General features: G+C 26.5%; 1 protein-coding gene across 1 annotated transcript in view; it reads left to right on the forward strand.

Annotated features, from left to right (window-relative positions):
• Nucleotides 1-18297, forward strand: part of LOC111033994 (carbonic anhydrase 2-like) — a 31317-nt gene that overhangs the window by 1979 nt on the left and 11041 nt on the right. The window contains exon 2 of the mRNA XM_022314998.1: nt 16085-16153. Within this exon, the coding sequence (XP_022170690.1) occupies nt 16085-16153 (69 nt within the window). The remainder of the gene's footprint in view (nt 1-16084; nt 16154-18297) is intronic.

Genomic DNA, 18297 nt, shown 5'->3' on the forward strand with positions numbered 1-18297 from the left:
TATCTATACTTAAAAATTATAAAGATCAGAATTTGAATAATTGTATTATTAAAGAGAAAATGGAGGGGAGCATGCTTATGACATCACCATGTATTTATACATAAATATACCATAACTTAATTATTGTTTTAAAGTTTAGCACTATGGCTTTTATTAAAAGCCATTAGCCGCCGACCACATGTGTCCTATACAATGGTCGTGCATATTTTATACATTGTCTGTGGTGTCAATGTAGTTTAAAACGTTTTAGAAATCAATTGCTTGAAAACCGTTTAATTCAACCACGCAGTTTTAATATTAAAATATATAGAGGTTGTCATTTTTCAAAAACTAAAAAGCACAAGTGAGGTCAAAGCATTAAGCAAAACTCTGAGAACTAGGTATGTAAAATACCTAAAAATATAATATATAACTTCATATGGTGACAGCTGTATCCAAAAATATTAGCTCCTGATCCCTGGATCCCTTATCGAGTAATCTTAATATAACTAATACCTTACTCTTCAGTCTTAACAGAATAAATAAATAATCATTATAGGTATATTATCGTACTCTGGTCACACGTATCGATAACAAATTCAAAACTTATAATACTCATTGAAAATTAATTCACGTATAAAAATCCCTCAAAATCTTAAAAAAAAATTTTTATATGCTGAGTTGAACAAAAAATGTGTGTAACTATATATTTTCATTGTAATATTATTATTTCCACTTACCTAAATAAATATACAGGTATAATTATACGTGTTTCATTTGTATATTTTATACAACAATCGCTGATAACATCTAAATATTTAATTTTCTGCCAGATTTCCATCTATAAAAAAAAACAATAAGTATAAATACGAACGATGAAATCTATTATTAAATACAAGATAGGTACAAAATCGTTATTCAGACCACCCGGCGGCAATGTACACATATGGTTCTTAAATATTATGGTGACATATAGAATCTTTTGTAAATGGGATAGCTTAATCGTTATAATAACACATACATCATTATAATATATACATATAAAATATAATATGTGTATTTACATAAAAAAAATTAATTTAAATAAATTGTCGCTAAACCTTAACCTAGTAACGGCTAACGCATCGTTACAGCTCATTAAATTCTCAAATTCTGTTTACTAAAAAATTACAGCGGTAAATTGGAAAGCAAAAAATCTATAAAATCGAACGTGCAACGACGTGATATTTGCGAATTATATCTTCGATTTTGTTTTTGCGAATATTTAAGTAAATTAAAAATTAAAATATTCGTAATCAGGAAACCAAATCATACAAATCCGGTTAGGTACCTGTCTGCAGCTGCCACGGTAGTAAAAATTCGGTTTTATGAATTAGGAGTTCTGTTGTTTTCCGCGCTGTATTGTGCTCGTCGACGAGTCGTCGTTCATTAATAATTTAGTTTAGCTTTATTTGTATTGAAAAAAAAAAACTAAACAAAAATCGGATTCATATTATTATTCCATTTATATTCCTACCTACTTACTTATTATTATATTTATTATTCATTAATATCAACTCACCGCCGTACAAATTAATATATCGTGCACTGCGGCGGCGGAAGTTTCGCAACACGTATTCTGTGTCGGTACATTACAACTCGGTAGCGTATAGCTCATATTATTATTATTTATTATTGTATAATTTTAAACGCAATCGGAGAGAAAAGGTTTAATAACAAAACACGTTTTATACATTATACTTTGCGTGTGCGTTTCTTTCGCCGCGCGGCCCCGGTTCGCGCGAATACGAAATTTGCTCAATTTCCCCGAGATCTTTCACTTGCCCGCGTGGCCGTGTACCGACAAATGCACACACATATATATAAAATATTATAGGTACATATTATGAGGTATATCGTGTACGTATTATATTATGTAGGTATAGATAAGTATATAGCACTATATGTATAATAATATATAGGTATATATATTTTTCGCTGCAGCTAAACAGATACCGGCGGTAGTGCACATTATACAAACGGTCCGTAACGTTACGATGTTTAATAATAATAATAATAATAATTGTGCTTGTGTACATATTATATTATTATTATATTGGCACGAGGACAACGCATAATATTATACAAATATATTGTGCTCGTATCGCACGCGCCAATTTATACACGATATTGTATGGGACAGTCATTGCACAGAGCCTGCAATACGCTGCGGAATACTCGCGATAGATAATGCGTTATAATATTATGTTGTGCATCACAATATTATATTAAAATAATAATAATTAATGGTTGTAATACAACAAGAGACTTTGCGGACATTATCGCCGTCAGGGCGAGTTGGTATTATTATTAGGTATATCATTATTACCGGCTATTACCTATATATATGCGTTATTAGGCGGCGTCGCGAACTTCGGAGACCGGTCGGATCGTTTCCGGCAGCTGGTTAAACATTAATATCGTATTTATACTTATTATTATTGTTTAACATGAGAAATTAATTTAGAATAAATTATCATGTCGAGATTTTATTAAAAGCTTGTTCTAACACATATCAAATATTATTATATTATATACTGTGGTTATAATAGTATGCTCCATGTAGACGCTATTACATTATTGGGAAGTATATTGTTGTTTTTCATATAGTATATAATAATATATACCTACCTATTAAATATTAATGAATAATGGTGAACTAAAATAAGGTACATATGCGAAATATTGCAAACGACGGAGCTGTCTCTGACTCGTGTTTAAGACGTGTTGAGGTTAACTAGTGTTTTATGACTTTTTTTTTTCTTAATTTCTTCCGCCCGATTCCGAACCACAACGTAATCTTTTTGAAAATGTTGACTTGTGAAAGAACAAAACATGTTTTTTATCCTTCACACTATACGTATAATGGTATAATTTATGCAGTATAATCGATTCCCATTTTTCATTTTAATGGCCGCGGAAACAATAATATAATAATATATTGATAGCGACTGTTTAATAATACATCCCACGTGTTACACATAAATGCATTTGCAGCCAGTCGTTGATTCGAATTGAATCTATAAATACTTATTGATTTAAATCGATCATCATATTCTCACAATTTAAAAACGTAAATCGAAAATTTAAAAAAATAATACTGATACCAATGATTTACCACCTAAAACGAAGAAAGAATACTCTTCAAGCAAGACTGCCCCACAAAATTAACTCAACTTTAACCAATAGTTTATACATATTTTACTTTCTATAGAATGACCTTTTTCTTACATAAAATAACTAAAACACTATCCACGGATAGGTACAAAGTTCAACTGTACTCAATAAGTAAAGAATGGCATTATTGTCACCATTGTTGCTTATAAATTACCTTAATCAGTGTTCAGAGTGTAAAGTAATGAATAATGTGTAGTATGTTCTATGTAAGTAACATATATGATAAGTGATTGTTATTAATTTTATCATTACCAATTTAGACGAAATTACAATAAAATAACAGTAATGCTATATACTTATATAGGAATTAGGTATATAATAAATTAGGTATAAAATATACCTATATTTTACTTATTATGATTAGGAAACGGGTAGTAAGTTTTAATAAAACGTTATTCTTACCTACCTACTTATATAACTATAATATACTATAGGTAGGTACCTATAAATTATAATAATACGTACCATACTAATGTATGATATTATACTAATATTATGTATTTATCTACTCGTGGTAATTGTATGACAATAATATCTAAATAATCAATAAGTTTAAAAATCATACCTGGGTGGCTGAGTAAATTAATTATCAAGATAAATATATATCTTATACATATAATATATAGATAATATAAAGATACCGTATATTAATTGATTATTCAATATTATTTAATAATACCTATCTATATATAGTTATAAAACTGAATCTTATATAATTTAATTTAAGACCAATAATAATTATTTTTATTTTACTATTTTTCCGTTACAGTACAAACCTGGAGTTTTAAATGTATTATGAGTATAGATTTAACACAGACAACCTCTCAATAATATTTAAAACAAACAATGATATTTAACTTATAGGTATTTCAATAAATGTAGTGCAATTTTATTATTCAAACACAACTAAACGGCAATCGTATGTTTATTATTTTACTGATATAAAATTAATGCTCGTCTTAAATAACGAGAAAATATAAGTCGGATGTGTTAATAGTTAATACTGAATGCCTAACGTGTCGCTTACATTTATCTTTACTTGGTCTTTACGTTCTTCTGAATGGCAAGTTTCCATTGAATGTTGCCAATGTTTTAGGCTTTTTATACTTACTCTAAAAAAATACAACAGAGCAGCGCCTTAAATAACGTCAACGCATTGTTTTTTTTTAATTTAGCCCCACTAAATTTTAGAAGTTGTACCTATATGTATTCCTTATAAGTTATAATAAATTAATAATTATTTATTTGTGTATCTTAAAAACGCTTACATTATTACCTAACATGTATTCGTATTGCCTATATTTTGCGCCTGCCTTCTTAAATCTAATATAAATATTTTTAATGATCAGGACTTTAATACCTACTATTGCATTTACATGTAGATTTTGGTAATTTTTTAGATATAACTGTATATATTATGTATCTGAGCTAAAATATTTCATTACTAAAAGTTAATAAAAAAAAAAACTATTATAATATATCTTTCAGCGAGCATATTCACTCCCAATTTTTTATTCAATAATAAATTAATTTCAATTCTGATTTTTGAAATTTTTAAGTACCTGTACTTAAAAACCATATATTCAATTATTGATATATTTAATCCATTAATTGAAAACATCAGGACACACCTTAAATTGTAGTTAAATCTAAATAACTGAGTATACAGTCCTTAAGTACCTAGGTACTTAAAAATTCCAAAAATCATAATTTGAACAAATTCACTATAAGAGAAATCAATCGGAATGAGCATGCTTGGTAAATCACCTTGTGTATAAGTATAGTTTTTTTATGTTTATAATATAGTGTTTATCTTCTATCATATCTAATACTTTAAACTTGTATTGCTGTACACAAATTGTTTCTATAACATAATGGTTATCAGTGGAACAAAATATTGATAACAATGCTATGAAATGCTTTTGAATGCAACATCGACAATTTACATAACAATACTTGAAAGTTGAAAGAGTACAATTATATAAAGTAGAGTCATAAAGATTATAATCTTGAGCAAAGTTAATTTGAGTTAGTGTATTCATTATTACTTATTAATACTTTATAATTTTTTTTTAAACATTAATTTGGTATTTTTTTGAATTGTTTAGTGCGTGTCAACTAACACATTTTAGAGTTTATTCAAAAAAAATGTGCATAATAGTGCACGTATATATTTTCAGTGATTGTTATTCACAGCCCTATCTGATAACGATACTGAATAATTTAGATTGACAACTTAACTATTTATATTTTTGTACGACGGAGGTACTACGATCTCAATGAAAGGATAAGCTAATTGCCTGAAATATTTTTATATATTATTATCTGCACCTAATTATGCTATGAACGGATTATTATTATAAGTACCTCTATGTAGGAATGAAATTTATATGTTCTAATACGATATAAAATTGCTAATGATTTTTTTATGTTCAAGTATAAAATAAAAGATTTTTAGGTTCATAACTAAGTTAGTAAGATAGAAAATTAATTTCTCATAAAATCTTCTTACATACAAATCTTTGAGCATTATTCTTGCCCTATATATCTACAAATTTTAAAATTTTGTTACTTGAATAATTTAATAAAATTATACTGTTCTTATCACAGTTTTCCTAAAAAATTACTTATTGGGTAAATGCATTAAAAAACAGTAAGTTATACCTATGTGTTATTTTCAACATCTAATTTTGAGTAACCTTTTTTGTGCGATTATAAATAATAGTACCTTTTATAGTATTTAGCTTTGTTCAATGTTAAATTCTTAAGCCTTATTGGTTATTTTATTGTGATATGATATTAGTATATTACCAATGTACCCTGTACAAAATATTTTAAGCAATTTCGCATAGTGTAACAAGTGAATGGAATGGAAATAAATATTGTTAACATTTTATCAAAAGTATTTTTAAAAATGTTGACATTGACAAAAATAATAGAATAATGAATGATGATTAATGATTATGTAAATAGCGCCTTTATTGACACAGTGTATAATAATATAAATTTATTGCAATGAATACATGCTGTGATTCATGACCTTAATGACAAGTTTGGTGAAATCTGAAAATAATAAGTTGATATAATATTGTAATGTTGTAATAAAATAAGCATTTTAACTTTAAAAAAAATGTGTATTAAAAGATTCTATACAATAAAAAATAAAGATACCTCAAAAATACGCAGAAAATAGATTCCTATATAATCCATACCTTCACCCACTATAAAAATATTTGTTTTGCATTAAAAATTTAAATAAATAACCTAAATGTAAATTTGATATAATTTATATTTATAAGAAATTATTTTGTATATTTACATTTTACCTACCTAACGTGTGGTCATTTTTTGTTGTTTATAAATTATAATAATAACCATGAATAAATAATAAATTTGATTTGAAAATCATATATTTTATAAATACAATAAATAATTAATAACTTTTCAACAATTGAGTGGCATATAGGTACCCTATAGGTATACCTGACTATTTTTTAAACATTACCTAATGACAATTAACAAGGTTATCTACGAACAATTTAGGCATAATATATATTTGTATATTCACATGTATTTTTGTTTGAATATTTTTTTTATAACTGGATTTTATATTAATTGTTAACTGTTATGACTACGTCTTATTTTAATTTTTTCATTGTAATTTATCAGTTTCTATACTATAATGGGATATGTATTGCTTATTATTGGTAAGAATAAATACATTAATTCAACTGTAATCAAAAGTTAAAAGTTACTTGAAAAAGGTTATTTTATTATATTATAAATCATTTTTATTGGTGAAATGAATTTTTTAGTAATTTTAACAAAAATATCGTTTAACCGTACCTATTAAGTATTATAACTATAATAATAATATAATCTATTAACGCTATTGTTATGGCAAAAATATTTGTATACGTGCCCGTTAATGTTGTACAATTTGAGAGTACTAGCTTTAAAGGAATTAGTTCAATATTTTTTCAAAATTGTGAGATTAAATACTAAAAATAATTTTAAAAATATAATACATAGGTATTTACAATTCATGTGTACTAGACGTGTTAGTGTGTTAACTGTTAAGCCTAAAATAAAAATTCCACAACTATAATACCTATACGGCTGTATCAATTATCAATTTCAGTCTGCAGATAAAGAAAAAAAACATTTTTTTTATTTTTACTATTAGATTTTACAACTAATTTTAATATTTTATATTATTAATAAATCCTTAGTCATAGCAATAATTTTAAATTCAGCTAAACCATTTGATACTGCAGTAGATCATCAATTACTAACTTAACTAGACTTTTGAATAAATGCAAAAAGTTTCAAATGGTTTTCTATCCCAACAATGGTGAACAAATAATGTCAATAAACAACGTATTCTGTATTGCGAAAATCCGTTATTATAGTGTACCGCGTGGTATTGTATTTTAAAGTACAAAATATATAGGAATATAGGATAAACATAAATTTATTTTATGTGATGACTATACAATAGTCCTATAATCTATATGATATCAATGATAATTAAATATTTAAAATCTATTTGGCATTTCTGACTTCAACGTAGTTACCTGATTTGTGGAAAAATGTTAATGTTTTCGATTCATTTATGAGTGATAACAATCTACATTTATATAATTTATTGTATTTCCACATAACAAAATTATTAAAGATTCGTTGTTTTATCCGTGATTAAAATATAAAAATATAATCAGTCTATAAGTAGACCTTATATAGGTAGGCACTAATGGACCGGCTCTATGAATTAAAATCAGTCCCGAGATTGAGGGCGCTCGTATAATAGTGACTTGATTGAATAACTGATACACGCATACAGTTTTCTTTTTAAATGTTTATATCGTGCGCTGTTTGTGAATCATTGTCATAGTCACTTTCAAGCGCCCTCTATCTCGAGTTCACCACGCGTAATTTTAGTAATGCAGCCATGTCCCACTGATGGTTTAAGTGTATAGCTATATAAGAATAAGGTCTATGATTGTGAACTATATGGTCTATGATAGGCAATAAATAATAATCATTATTAGCATTTAACTTTGATAACAGAATATTTACAACATTTAATATTTATTAGAATAATCTGTTCATATAATTGTTTCAATTAAATTACCTACCTAATTTTTTTTTTTTTTGATTCAATAGTTATTCAAAAACACAAATCCAATACAAATCATTAAACAGTGTGGCGTACTGGTGTTGATTATTCTAGCTAGGGTTTTAGTTTAAATAAGGATTTAACAAATATAAATATACGTACTTGAAGTTTTTAATTTTTCAATCGTAATAAAGTACTTAGGTACATTGAAATGTAATTTTGATTCAAATACTGGCTATTCTCTGTTCTGTGTTATTGTGTTAAGTACTACCGTCACACTTCGTTTACCTCAGTCACCAGTGCTTAATCATTATTTTAAATTTAAAAGCAACGATAAATTATGATAATCAGGAAACAATTTTGAGTGAAAGTTCGATAATGTGCTACAGCCTACAGTACATTTAATATTATTTATTTAGACATAGTTAAAATTGTAATTGATAGTAAAAATAATCCATCCATTGTTTCTTACATAACTCAATACAATGGAATATTTATGTTGCATTTGTTTATGTTTTTCAATTATTTAAACCAAAATAACTACAAATAAATTTAAAAAGTGATAGGTAATAAAAACATCATTCAAATCTTACAAGGAAAAGTACCGTTGTTTTATAGTCAAATTTATTAATTTTTTAGTGCTCGTTGTCCGAATTATAATGGTTATAGCCTTTCATTATTCACAATTTCATCAATCCATGTATGAAAATATACAAACAATATGAAATAAACCAACATTTTATGTACAGTTTGTTAATAATTTTTCGGGAATAATAGTGCCCCAAATATTTCCTGTAGTAAATGGGTTGGATAATTTAGCACAGAAATATGGCACTTTAGTAGTATGGGTAGTATTTTTAAATTTAATTTTATGGTTTCCACTTTTTAATAAAATCTTAACAACCTCTGGGTAATTATTTTAGATATTAAAATATTTATGCTTTATACTTTCTCAATTCTACTAATTCTTGTACAATATATGGTTATAAGAACTTAACCATTTTCTCACCGATTTCCCATTTTCATGTCCAGGCTTATCCATAAATAAGAAACATCTAGTGCTTGCAATATGAAAACTTTTTAGACGCGGGAGTCGTAAGTTATAGAATAAATTAGTTTCCATATGTTCTGATTATTTCAATTATAAGCTATTTAAAATGTAAAGTCTTTAAAAATTAAAAATTATTTATTCATAGCTGCCTACCACATTTAAGTTCACCGCGAACATTTATTTTTATTTGTATGCGTTCGCATAATATAAAAAATTGTATGAAAGATTTGTTTTCAAAAGTACAAATTATTCACTTCAAATATGTGTCGAGTATGCGCTGAATACAAGAAATTATTTTTTATCAAATATGTAATCCATAAGAAAATTAGATAAAACACCAACATTCAAAGTTGTATTGGTATATTTATAGTATATAGTATATATCTTAAGGTTTTAACGAAGTATAAAATTGAACAATATAATAATGAATACTACCTAATTAGTATTGTACTTGTCATTATTTAATTTATATCTGTAAGTACTCGAACTTCAAAGAAATTATCTGGCACACATATTTTGTAGGTAAACTAACATGTCAACCATCAGTCATTATTTATTTATCAAATATTTAACAATATTGTCAATAATCGGTACACTTTCATTTCAATACGAATTGACCAAGTAGCCTCACCAACGTCTGAACCAAAGTAAAGTTAAATGTATTGTCCCGTGGCTTATTTTTTTTATATGTTTAAAAATCGGAATGAGACTAAAATCTGTCGACTGTTCAATCCTCATTCCTGCTCAGTATAACCAGTCCTAACACACACACCGAAATTCCAAGGTAAATTGCTATTAAAATATTCATCGGCGTGTTTATAGAAAGAAACGCGAGTTTCGTTGTTCGTATAAAAACTATACTCGAAGATTAAATTTATATATTTTTATAAACGAAACGAAATTCGAAATCCATAATTGCAAGGAACATGCCTCAAAGGAGACCTACCTACTGACAAGCGCTAGTAAGTGTATAGTAAAAACTACATCCCTCTCCTAAGCGATTATCGTAATATCGTGTCTATAATATACTGCAGGGTAAAAGGAGAATGTGCTGTTTGTCGTGTATATTATACTCCATTCCGAAACCGTAAAAACTGGAACACACTAACCCAGTATGCTTATAATATGTTAACGCTTAAACTATACATCTTAAATAGTTTTACGATGTACAATTCGGCGCATTATACATTTCAGAATTACTTTCTTTGTTATCGCAAGAAAACATCACACGGTCGTACCTATAATACACGCCTGACAATTGGACTTCCATTGTGACGCTGTTGAATATTTTCAATCACAATGGGCTGGATTTTCATCTCACAATAAACCCATTCGAATGTGTATAGGAGTATGTAGGATTTTTGGATATCAAAGACCACTCACATTCTGCTATAACATCGGTTGTGTGACGATACGCGACTGTACAGCGTGCAGTGCGTGTATCCCGTACATTCTATGCTATACGATGTTTGGTGTGCGATGACCTCTAATTTTTATTGCAATTAATTGAAAATATTCTTGATGCCGAGGCCTTGTGCTTCTATTTGATACCGCATGTTTTTACATATAAATTTGATGTTTATCACGAAAAATTATTACAAAAATAATACGATATCGATCTAGAGCGTCTTCCGCGTATAATGTATGTTATACATATAGGAAAAAATAATTATACGCCATTTATGAAATATTATTATTATGTACTTTTTACAAACTCAACTTAAATGGAAATAAAAAAAAACGGTAGCTAATTTCAAACAATTATTAAAATATCTGCTCATAGTTGATAAGTAGGTATATTAATTATAAATACTTAATTGAGTCGTACTTATTAAAAAAATACTATTTATGTTTTATATAAATTATGTATTATTATATCTCTTAACTTTAAAATCTATTGTTAAATCAAATGGATGGAATAAATTATTCTTCTATACCTTCCCGGGGTCGAAAGTATAGTGTAGTATGTATATATTAACTTATTATACATACTACCCAGCTATAACTTATTACTTATTGTATATTTTAAAGTTAATAACTATTTAATTGTCCTTACATTTTAGTAACTCTAGGTCTTAAATAATTAGAACAGTCTATTATAATACCTGCATTAAATATATTTGCTAAACTATAGCAACATATCATTTTTATTTTTTATTATCTTTTCCCCAAATCAAATTTAAGTACCCGAATTAAATATAAAATAAGTAATATTTAGGTATAACTTGTTTTCAGTCTTTAGCTATAAAACTTGAATATTTTATACATTTTCAGCTACAAAATAAATAGCAAATATTTATGATTTTAATGAAGTTCTGCAATATTTGAACATTAAATGCTTATACAAATATTGGGCCTGTATATCTTTAATATTTTTAAAACTAAAAATACAACTTATTAGAAACAGTAAAAAACTCTTTATCAATAGGTACTTTATAAAATTAATTTTTTTTAAAAATAGCTCAAAAAGAATTAAATTATTTTTAAAATATTGACAAGCATATAAAATGATAAAATAAACATTTAATGAAAATTTCAAGTATCTGCGGTTATTTATTTTTGAATTACAACAAAATAATGAAATCGTCCGATGAGAAATTGTTAATTTACGGGTGAATATCCAATGTCATAATAATTTGAACTTCAAACGATCATAAAAAATTATTAATTGATGTGACTCTCCGGAATTCATTTTTAAAAACTTATGAGTAATCTCGTATTCAGTTTTTAAATCTTAGATATAAAAGAAAACAATTTCTAAATTCCCAACTCAAAACAATTTACAATTTTTTCGTAATTTTGACGAATTGTTAAAACTCAAATTTCATAGACGCTCATAAAAAATTATTGTAAATTAACTCTTTTTTAATTACACTATAATAACAATTTATGAGAAACCTTGTTATACATTTTTAAGTTTTTTGAAAAGCGAATAATTATTTATGGACAATAATTGAAAAAAAACAAAAAAATCGAACACGTCTCATTAAAATGCCTATATAAATACCTCATAGAGTTAAAATTGTTTGAACATTTTATCATATATGAAAAATTTGGTGAAAAATGAAAATTTAAAGTTTCAAGTTCCAAGTTCCTACGTTCAATTATTTTTGAATAACAATAAAAAAGCTAAAATCATATTATAGGAGAAATTTTTTTTGCGTCCAATTTAGTCAACGCTTAAAATATTTAGGCGCTCATAAAAAATATTTGTGGGATTACGTTCAACTTTTTTCTTAAATTCTGGTGATAATAACTTGTGAGGAACTTTAGAATATTGCATTTTGAAACTTTATGGCAATGCGAACAAATTTTATCAATATTCAATATTATACCAACAGAATTGTCGATAAAAATAACTCAAAATTATATCAAACATTTTTAAAAGTTATCCATGTATAAAAAATAATATGTACACATTTGATGAAAATTTTAAGTATATCTACCGTATATTTTGAATTACAACAAAACAATTTTAAATAGCACTGAAAATAGTTCATTTTGACTTAGCATAAATATCAACTATAGATCCAATCTTCTATCAGAAACCACTCTCAAAGTTGAAATCAAAAAATTTTTTAACCACCTACAAAACTTGCACACACAGACACAAAAAAACATTTATCTTTGTAAAATGAATACAATAATGGCCCATAATCTAAAATTAAAATTAAAACTTTCATTTACATTTTGATGACTATTAACTATTGGCAAACGAATGTTGTGTGTTTCACAATTAAATACATCCTTATTCCTTGGTTAAGTCTGAAGTTTATATTTTACTAAATTAATATTTAATATTAAAATATACTCTAATATTTAATTTAGATAAACTCTGCAGATTATTTTATTATTAATACTAAATTATAATCAATAAAATTGGTTTGTATTAATTGCGGTCATTAATTTTTATGTTTTCACCAAGTATGTAATTATACTTATGATCTCCAATAAACCCATATATTATTATAATGGTGCATTTATTTTATACACAAATTGTATGTATACCTATGAAATGTAAATTTTTTTTGTTAAAATTTATTTTGGCACAAAAGTGTAACCTCTTTAGGATTTTCATAAAGGCATTAGATTTAATACAATTCTAATACTACCTATTTATGGTTACCTGCAGCATGAATTTTATTGCTTAAATATTAACAAAAAATCGAATGTTCTTCGAAACAAACCTGAAAGAATAATTCGTATGGTATCAATAACTCAAAAGCGTAATACCTAGCTAATAACCCCACCTCCCCCCACGTACCGTTCGTGTGTGTTTATTTAGTTGATGATTCATTAAATGGATCATTAAATCGTTTATTACTGTATAATTAGTGTCAATGACAATAATATTATATTGAACCGTTCATGTACCTCCAGTTGATTTAACAGCTAGTTAACACATAACAATTAGATTGGAAGTTGGTTTATTTATAACTATAGATATTTTACCCGTTAACAATTTGTTCCAGAACAAAATTATATGATATAGATAATAGGTACATACGTATAATATACATTAAACGGATTTACAAATGACATTTTTTCCTTTTTTTGGGGGGGGGGGGGAGTTTTAGCTAAGAAAACTAGGTATTAATTAGATATATTTGTTACATTTTTATGATTAAAAAATATAGTCCCACAATCATTTGTTTTGTTTAAACTTTAAAAAGTTGGACACAAAAACCAATCAATGTTTATAATTTGTATTAGGTAATATCTTTATTTACTTATCTAATACAAAATTAATAATAAAAATAAAGTCAGTCATTTTTTTAAAAATTCACTTTGATTTACAAGCTATAAAAATTTGTATGGATATGATATATAATGTCATCACCTATGACGTCGAAACGGAGTATTATATTTCACTTTACAGTTAAGAAAGAGTGTGTCAAATCACACTTCGGGATTTCACCAATCGCAATTTTACCATTCATCTCAAATTTACGATAAAATGTTGAAATATAAAAAAAGTCCTTATGAACTGGTATAACTCTTGATGATTATCCTGACAACTTCCTGTAGAGGAGTATTGACGACATAAATGTCACAGATTTTACGCAGGTCGTATAAACACGCGTGTACACATGCACTAACAACGTCGCAAGAGTTTGTCTCCGTAAAATTAATACATTATACACCATTACATTATATAGTAAGTACTAAGTACCTATCCTTTAACTATCAATCATTGTTGTTTTCTCGATCTAAGATTGCGACATTGTTGCCCTTGGGCCTTGGCTAACCTCATTGTCCCACTAACTCGTTGTACATGACTTTACACGTTTTTTCATTCAAATTCAACCCCGCGATGTTTGCCCATCGTACGTGCATGTGTGTATTATACACACAATAAATTGCGATCGATCAATAAATAAAAATAACAGCTATGTCATTTAAAAAGCGACACAGGGTCATTTTGGAAAATCAAAATTACTCGCTCAGACTACAATCTTTTTATCGCGTTTTTTTATTTTTATTCTGTGCGGCGTCTAGTGTCTATATAATATATGCAACAAATATTATACAAATCTGATTTATTAACGAGCACAACGCGAAGAAGTATATGACACGATAACCACTCATCAACATAATATCATATTATCACCAGACGCCACTAATAAATATTATCGTAATGAATTATTAAATTGGTTCAATATAATTTAAAATTTAAATATGGACAATTGAACACTCTCGTACGCTAAACCATTATATCACATTTATACCTATCTCCCTAGACAGTTGTAAAAAAGAAGTGTTACGTGCGAATTTAGTTATTAACTAACTTTCAAACGTAGGTACCTATATCAAAAATCACACTTCAAAGTTCAAATATTTTTTGAAAGTGTTGATAATCAAGTAATTTCACTTACGACAATTAAACGCGTTTAAGTTTAATATGTTGGTATAAAGTATATAATAATTGAAATATATTTTTGAAAGTATTTAATATTGAGATGGATACTTTTAATTACACTTTAACACGAGTCTTATGCAATTATAGGATAATATATAGAAAAGAAAATATGTATATGTATTTAACTATATTAATATTATTATTATAGTTATGTGAGAAATGTATATTACAAATTGTTATTATTTAACTTATATTAACTGTTTGAAGAACTTAATTTCAAATTGTGAACTCATGGGGCATGGGCCCCCACACGAACATATTCAGTAGGGCCCATTATCTTGAAGAATAAATAAAAATAAACAAAATAAACAAAATATAAAAATCAAATGGTCGAATGAATACTGAAATATTATAATGATTTTATTAATATACAAGTTTATAATGTGAAAGTCGTAATAAAATAATGTGAAGGTAGGTCATGTCGTACGCAAATTATTTGTAGGTAAATAGGTACATTTCAATTTTTAATAAAGCGTACTTGTATATAATATATAGCCATGTGGATAAATATACTTATCATTAATAAATGTAGGTACTAGATTATTATTTTACAACTTAAAATGTTGAATTAATAAATTCTAGTGGAAAGTGGATTAATATTTTCCTGTAAAATACGTGTAAGTACCTACCTACCTACTTGACAGCACGTGTTAGGTATATTCTATATTTATCTGAATTCAAACTATACTTTTTTTAAGCTAAACTAATTTTGTCAGTAAAAATCGTTACAAAAATCAGTTATAAAAGGAAATATTATTATGTACTATTAATATTTATAGCAACTATATTTTTATTGCAGGTCTGGCATGCGGATCACCAAGCCACGGGGAAAACGAACAATCATTTGGTTACGATTCTGGAGAGCTTGGTAATAATAATAATATTCAAAACGTTATTACTAATTATTATGTATATTGTATGGTTCGAATTCCAAGCTTTAAAATTCTAAGGTCAAGGTAAAACTTGTTAATTGATGACCGAGTATTTTATACATTATAAATTATAAACTAATAAAATCCAGATGAATTTTATAATATTATCTATTACAGCATTGTTTAAAAAAAAAAATAGTTCACAAGTGCAGAGTCGAATAGTACCTATATAATATAAAATGTATAAAATCGATCTGATTAATGGCAACATGAAAGTCGTTAGCTTAACAAAATATTAATTAAAACGCAAAATACATCGTAGTTAGTTCGTTATAAAGCAATATAGCATATACATGTTCTTACGTAATTCGTAGAAGAAATATGCTTGGAATAAATACCACACGGATTATGTATCATTTTAATTATATAATACGTACTTCGTATAAATGAGCCCTAGTTGAATTCCATACTATGAACCAAACGTAGCAAGTTTTCTCGATTACAGTTTGTATCAATATTACGTTTATAAGTTAAAACTTTAAAAGTATAAACCTATTAATATAAACACATAAAATTTCATGCCTTCCTAAAGAATTTATTTATTTATTTTCAAGCATTTTATTTAAAAAATTTGAAATGGATACTTCCTTCAATCACACATGAGTTATTATTATTTATTACGCACATTAGAAAATAAAATAATATTAACTTAACGTAATAATCAAGTTACAAATTAAAACAAAAAAATATGTTCCATTATGAAAATCTCTAGGTAGGTAACCTATTTAGATTTTAGGACGCTATAAAAACAACAGTACCTACCCTAGTACTTATCTAATATTATTATTAAATATATTATAACTAGTATAAAAAACATAAGCAATTAATAAGTTATTAATTCTTCATAGTTTCTGGAAATAACATTGAGTCATATTTGACTGTTTTTCAGTTTCTCAAAAACTTTGTAGGTAACCAAAAAAGGAACATAATATAGGTACTTATATTCTAAATATGGTTTATTATAAATGGGTTTGGGTGCACATAACTACTGCCTTTAATAGCTTAAACAAAAATAGGTAAGTGTTACACTAGTATAGATTATAAATTGATGGCATAGAAAATATGAGCAGATATCTGCAAAACCAATAGATTCCTTGCTACTGTAGATAAATAAATGGATGCTGTATAGTGTATACGTTACATCGTAATTTGAACTTAAAATTTATTAGAGAACAGCAGACAGAGGTACAATGACAGAAGCTGATATGTCACATGTCAGTATTATATATTGATATGTTTTAATAAAACGTTATAGTATTATACAAATATACACATTAGTACATTACACAATACGGTAAAAAATATACCATACCTAGTACCTCACTATAATTTCTAAAAATGTATTCATAATAATTTATAACCAGACAAGCATTTTTTTTTTTTTTTTTAGTAAGACAAAAGAGTGGTATCAAAAGACAAAATTTATATCATATCATATTACAATTTCAAATATAAAATTTTAAAGTGCTTATTTTTGTATTATGTTTTCTATAGTATGAAAGGAAGGACATAGAAGTTTTTTAGACTCTATTTTTAAAATGATTGTTATTTAGGAGTGGGGAGATACCATTTTTTGCTTATTTTAGTTCTTGTTGTAAAGTTTCTAAACACTTGTTTCGATTATTATAGAAGATTTATTCCGATTCCTCATTAGTCATTATAACCATTTGCAGGAGAATTCCAATGATTTTGAATATTTTGTATAAAGTGCCTTTTGTTTTATGTCGAACTTCAAAAATAAAGTTCTTCATTTAAAAACTGTAAATAATGGTTTTGAAAACTTCATATTTTAATAAACTTTTATTAACTTTATGCATGTTACATCAGTTACATGATATACCTTCATATGATAAATAGTGTCTGTAAATCAGATGTTGAAACATGTTTATATCCACCATCCACGTAAAAAGTGTTTTCAAGAAATATTACTATACATTTCATGGTATGTAGCTTGTTGTTTTTAAATATTTTATATTGCAATTGATTATAACCTTTAATTGTTTTTAGGATTGATCAAAGATTAAAATAAAATTTATCATGGATTATTTTAGGACCTTAAAACCACTAATTCTAGAGACAC

Source organism: Myzus persicae, unplaced genomic scaffold (assembly GCF_001856785.1).
Source record: "Myzus persicae strain clone G006 unplaced genomic scaffold, MPER_G0061.0, whole genome shotgun sequence".
NCBI lineage: Eukaryota > Metazoa > Arthropoda > Insecta > Hemiptera > Aphididae > Myzus > Myzus persicae.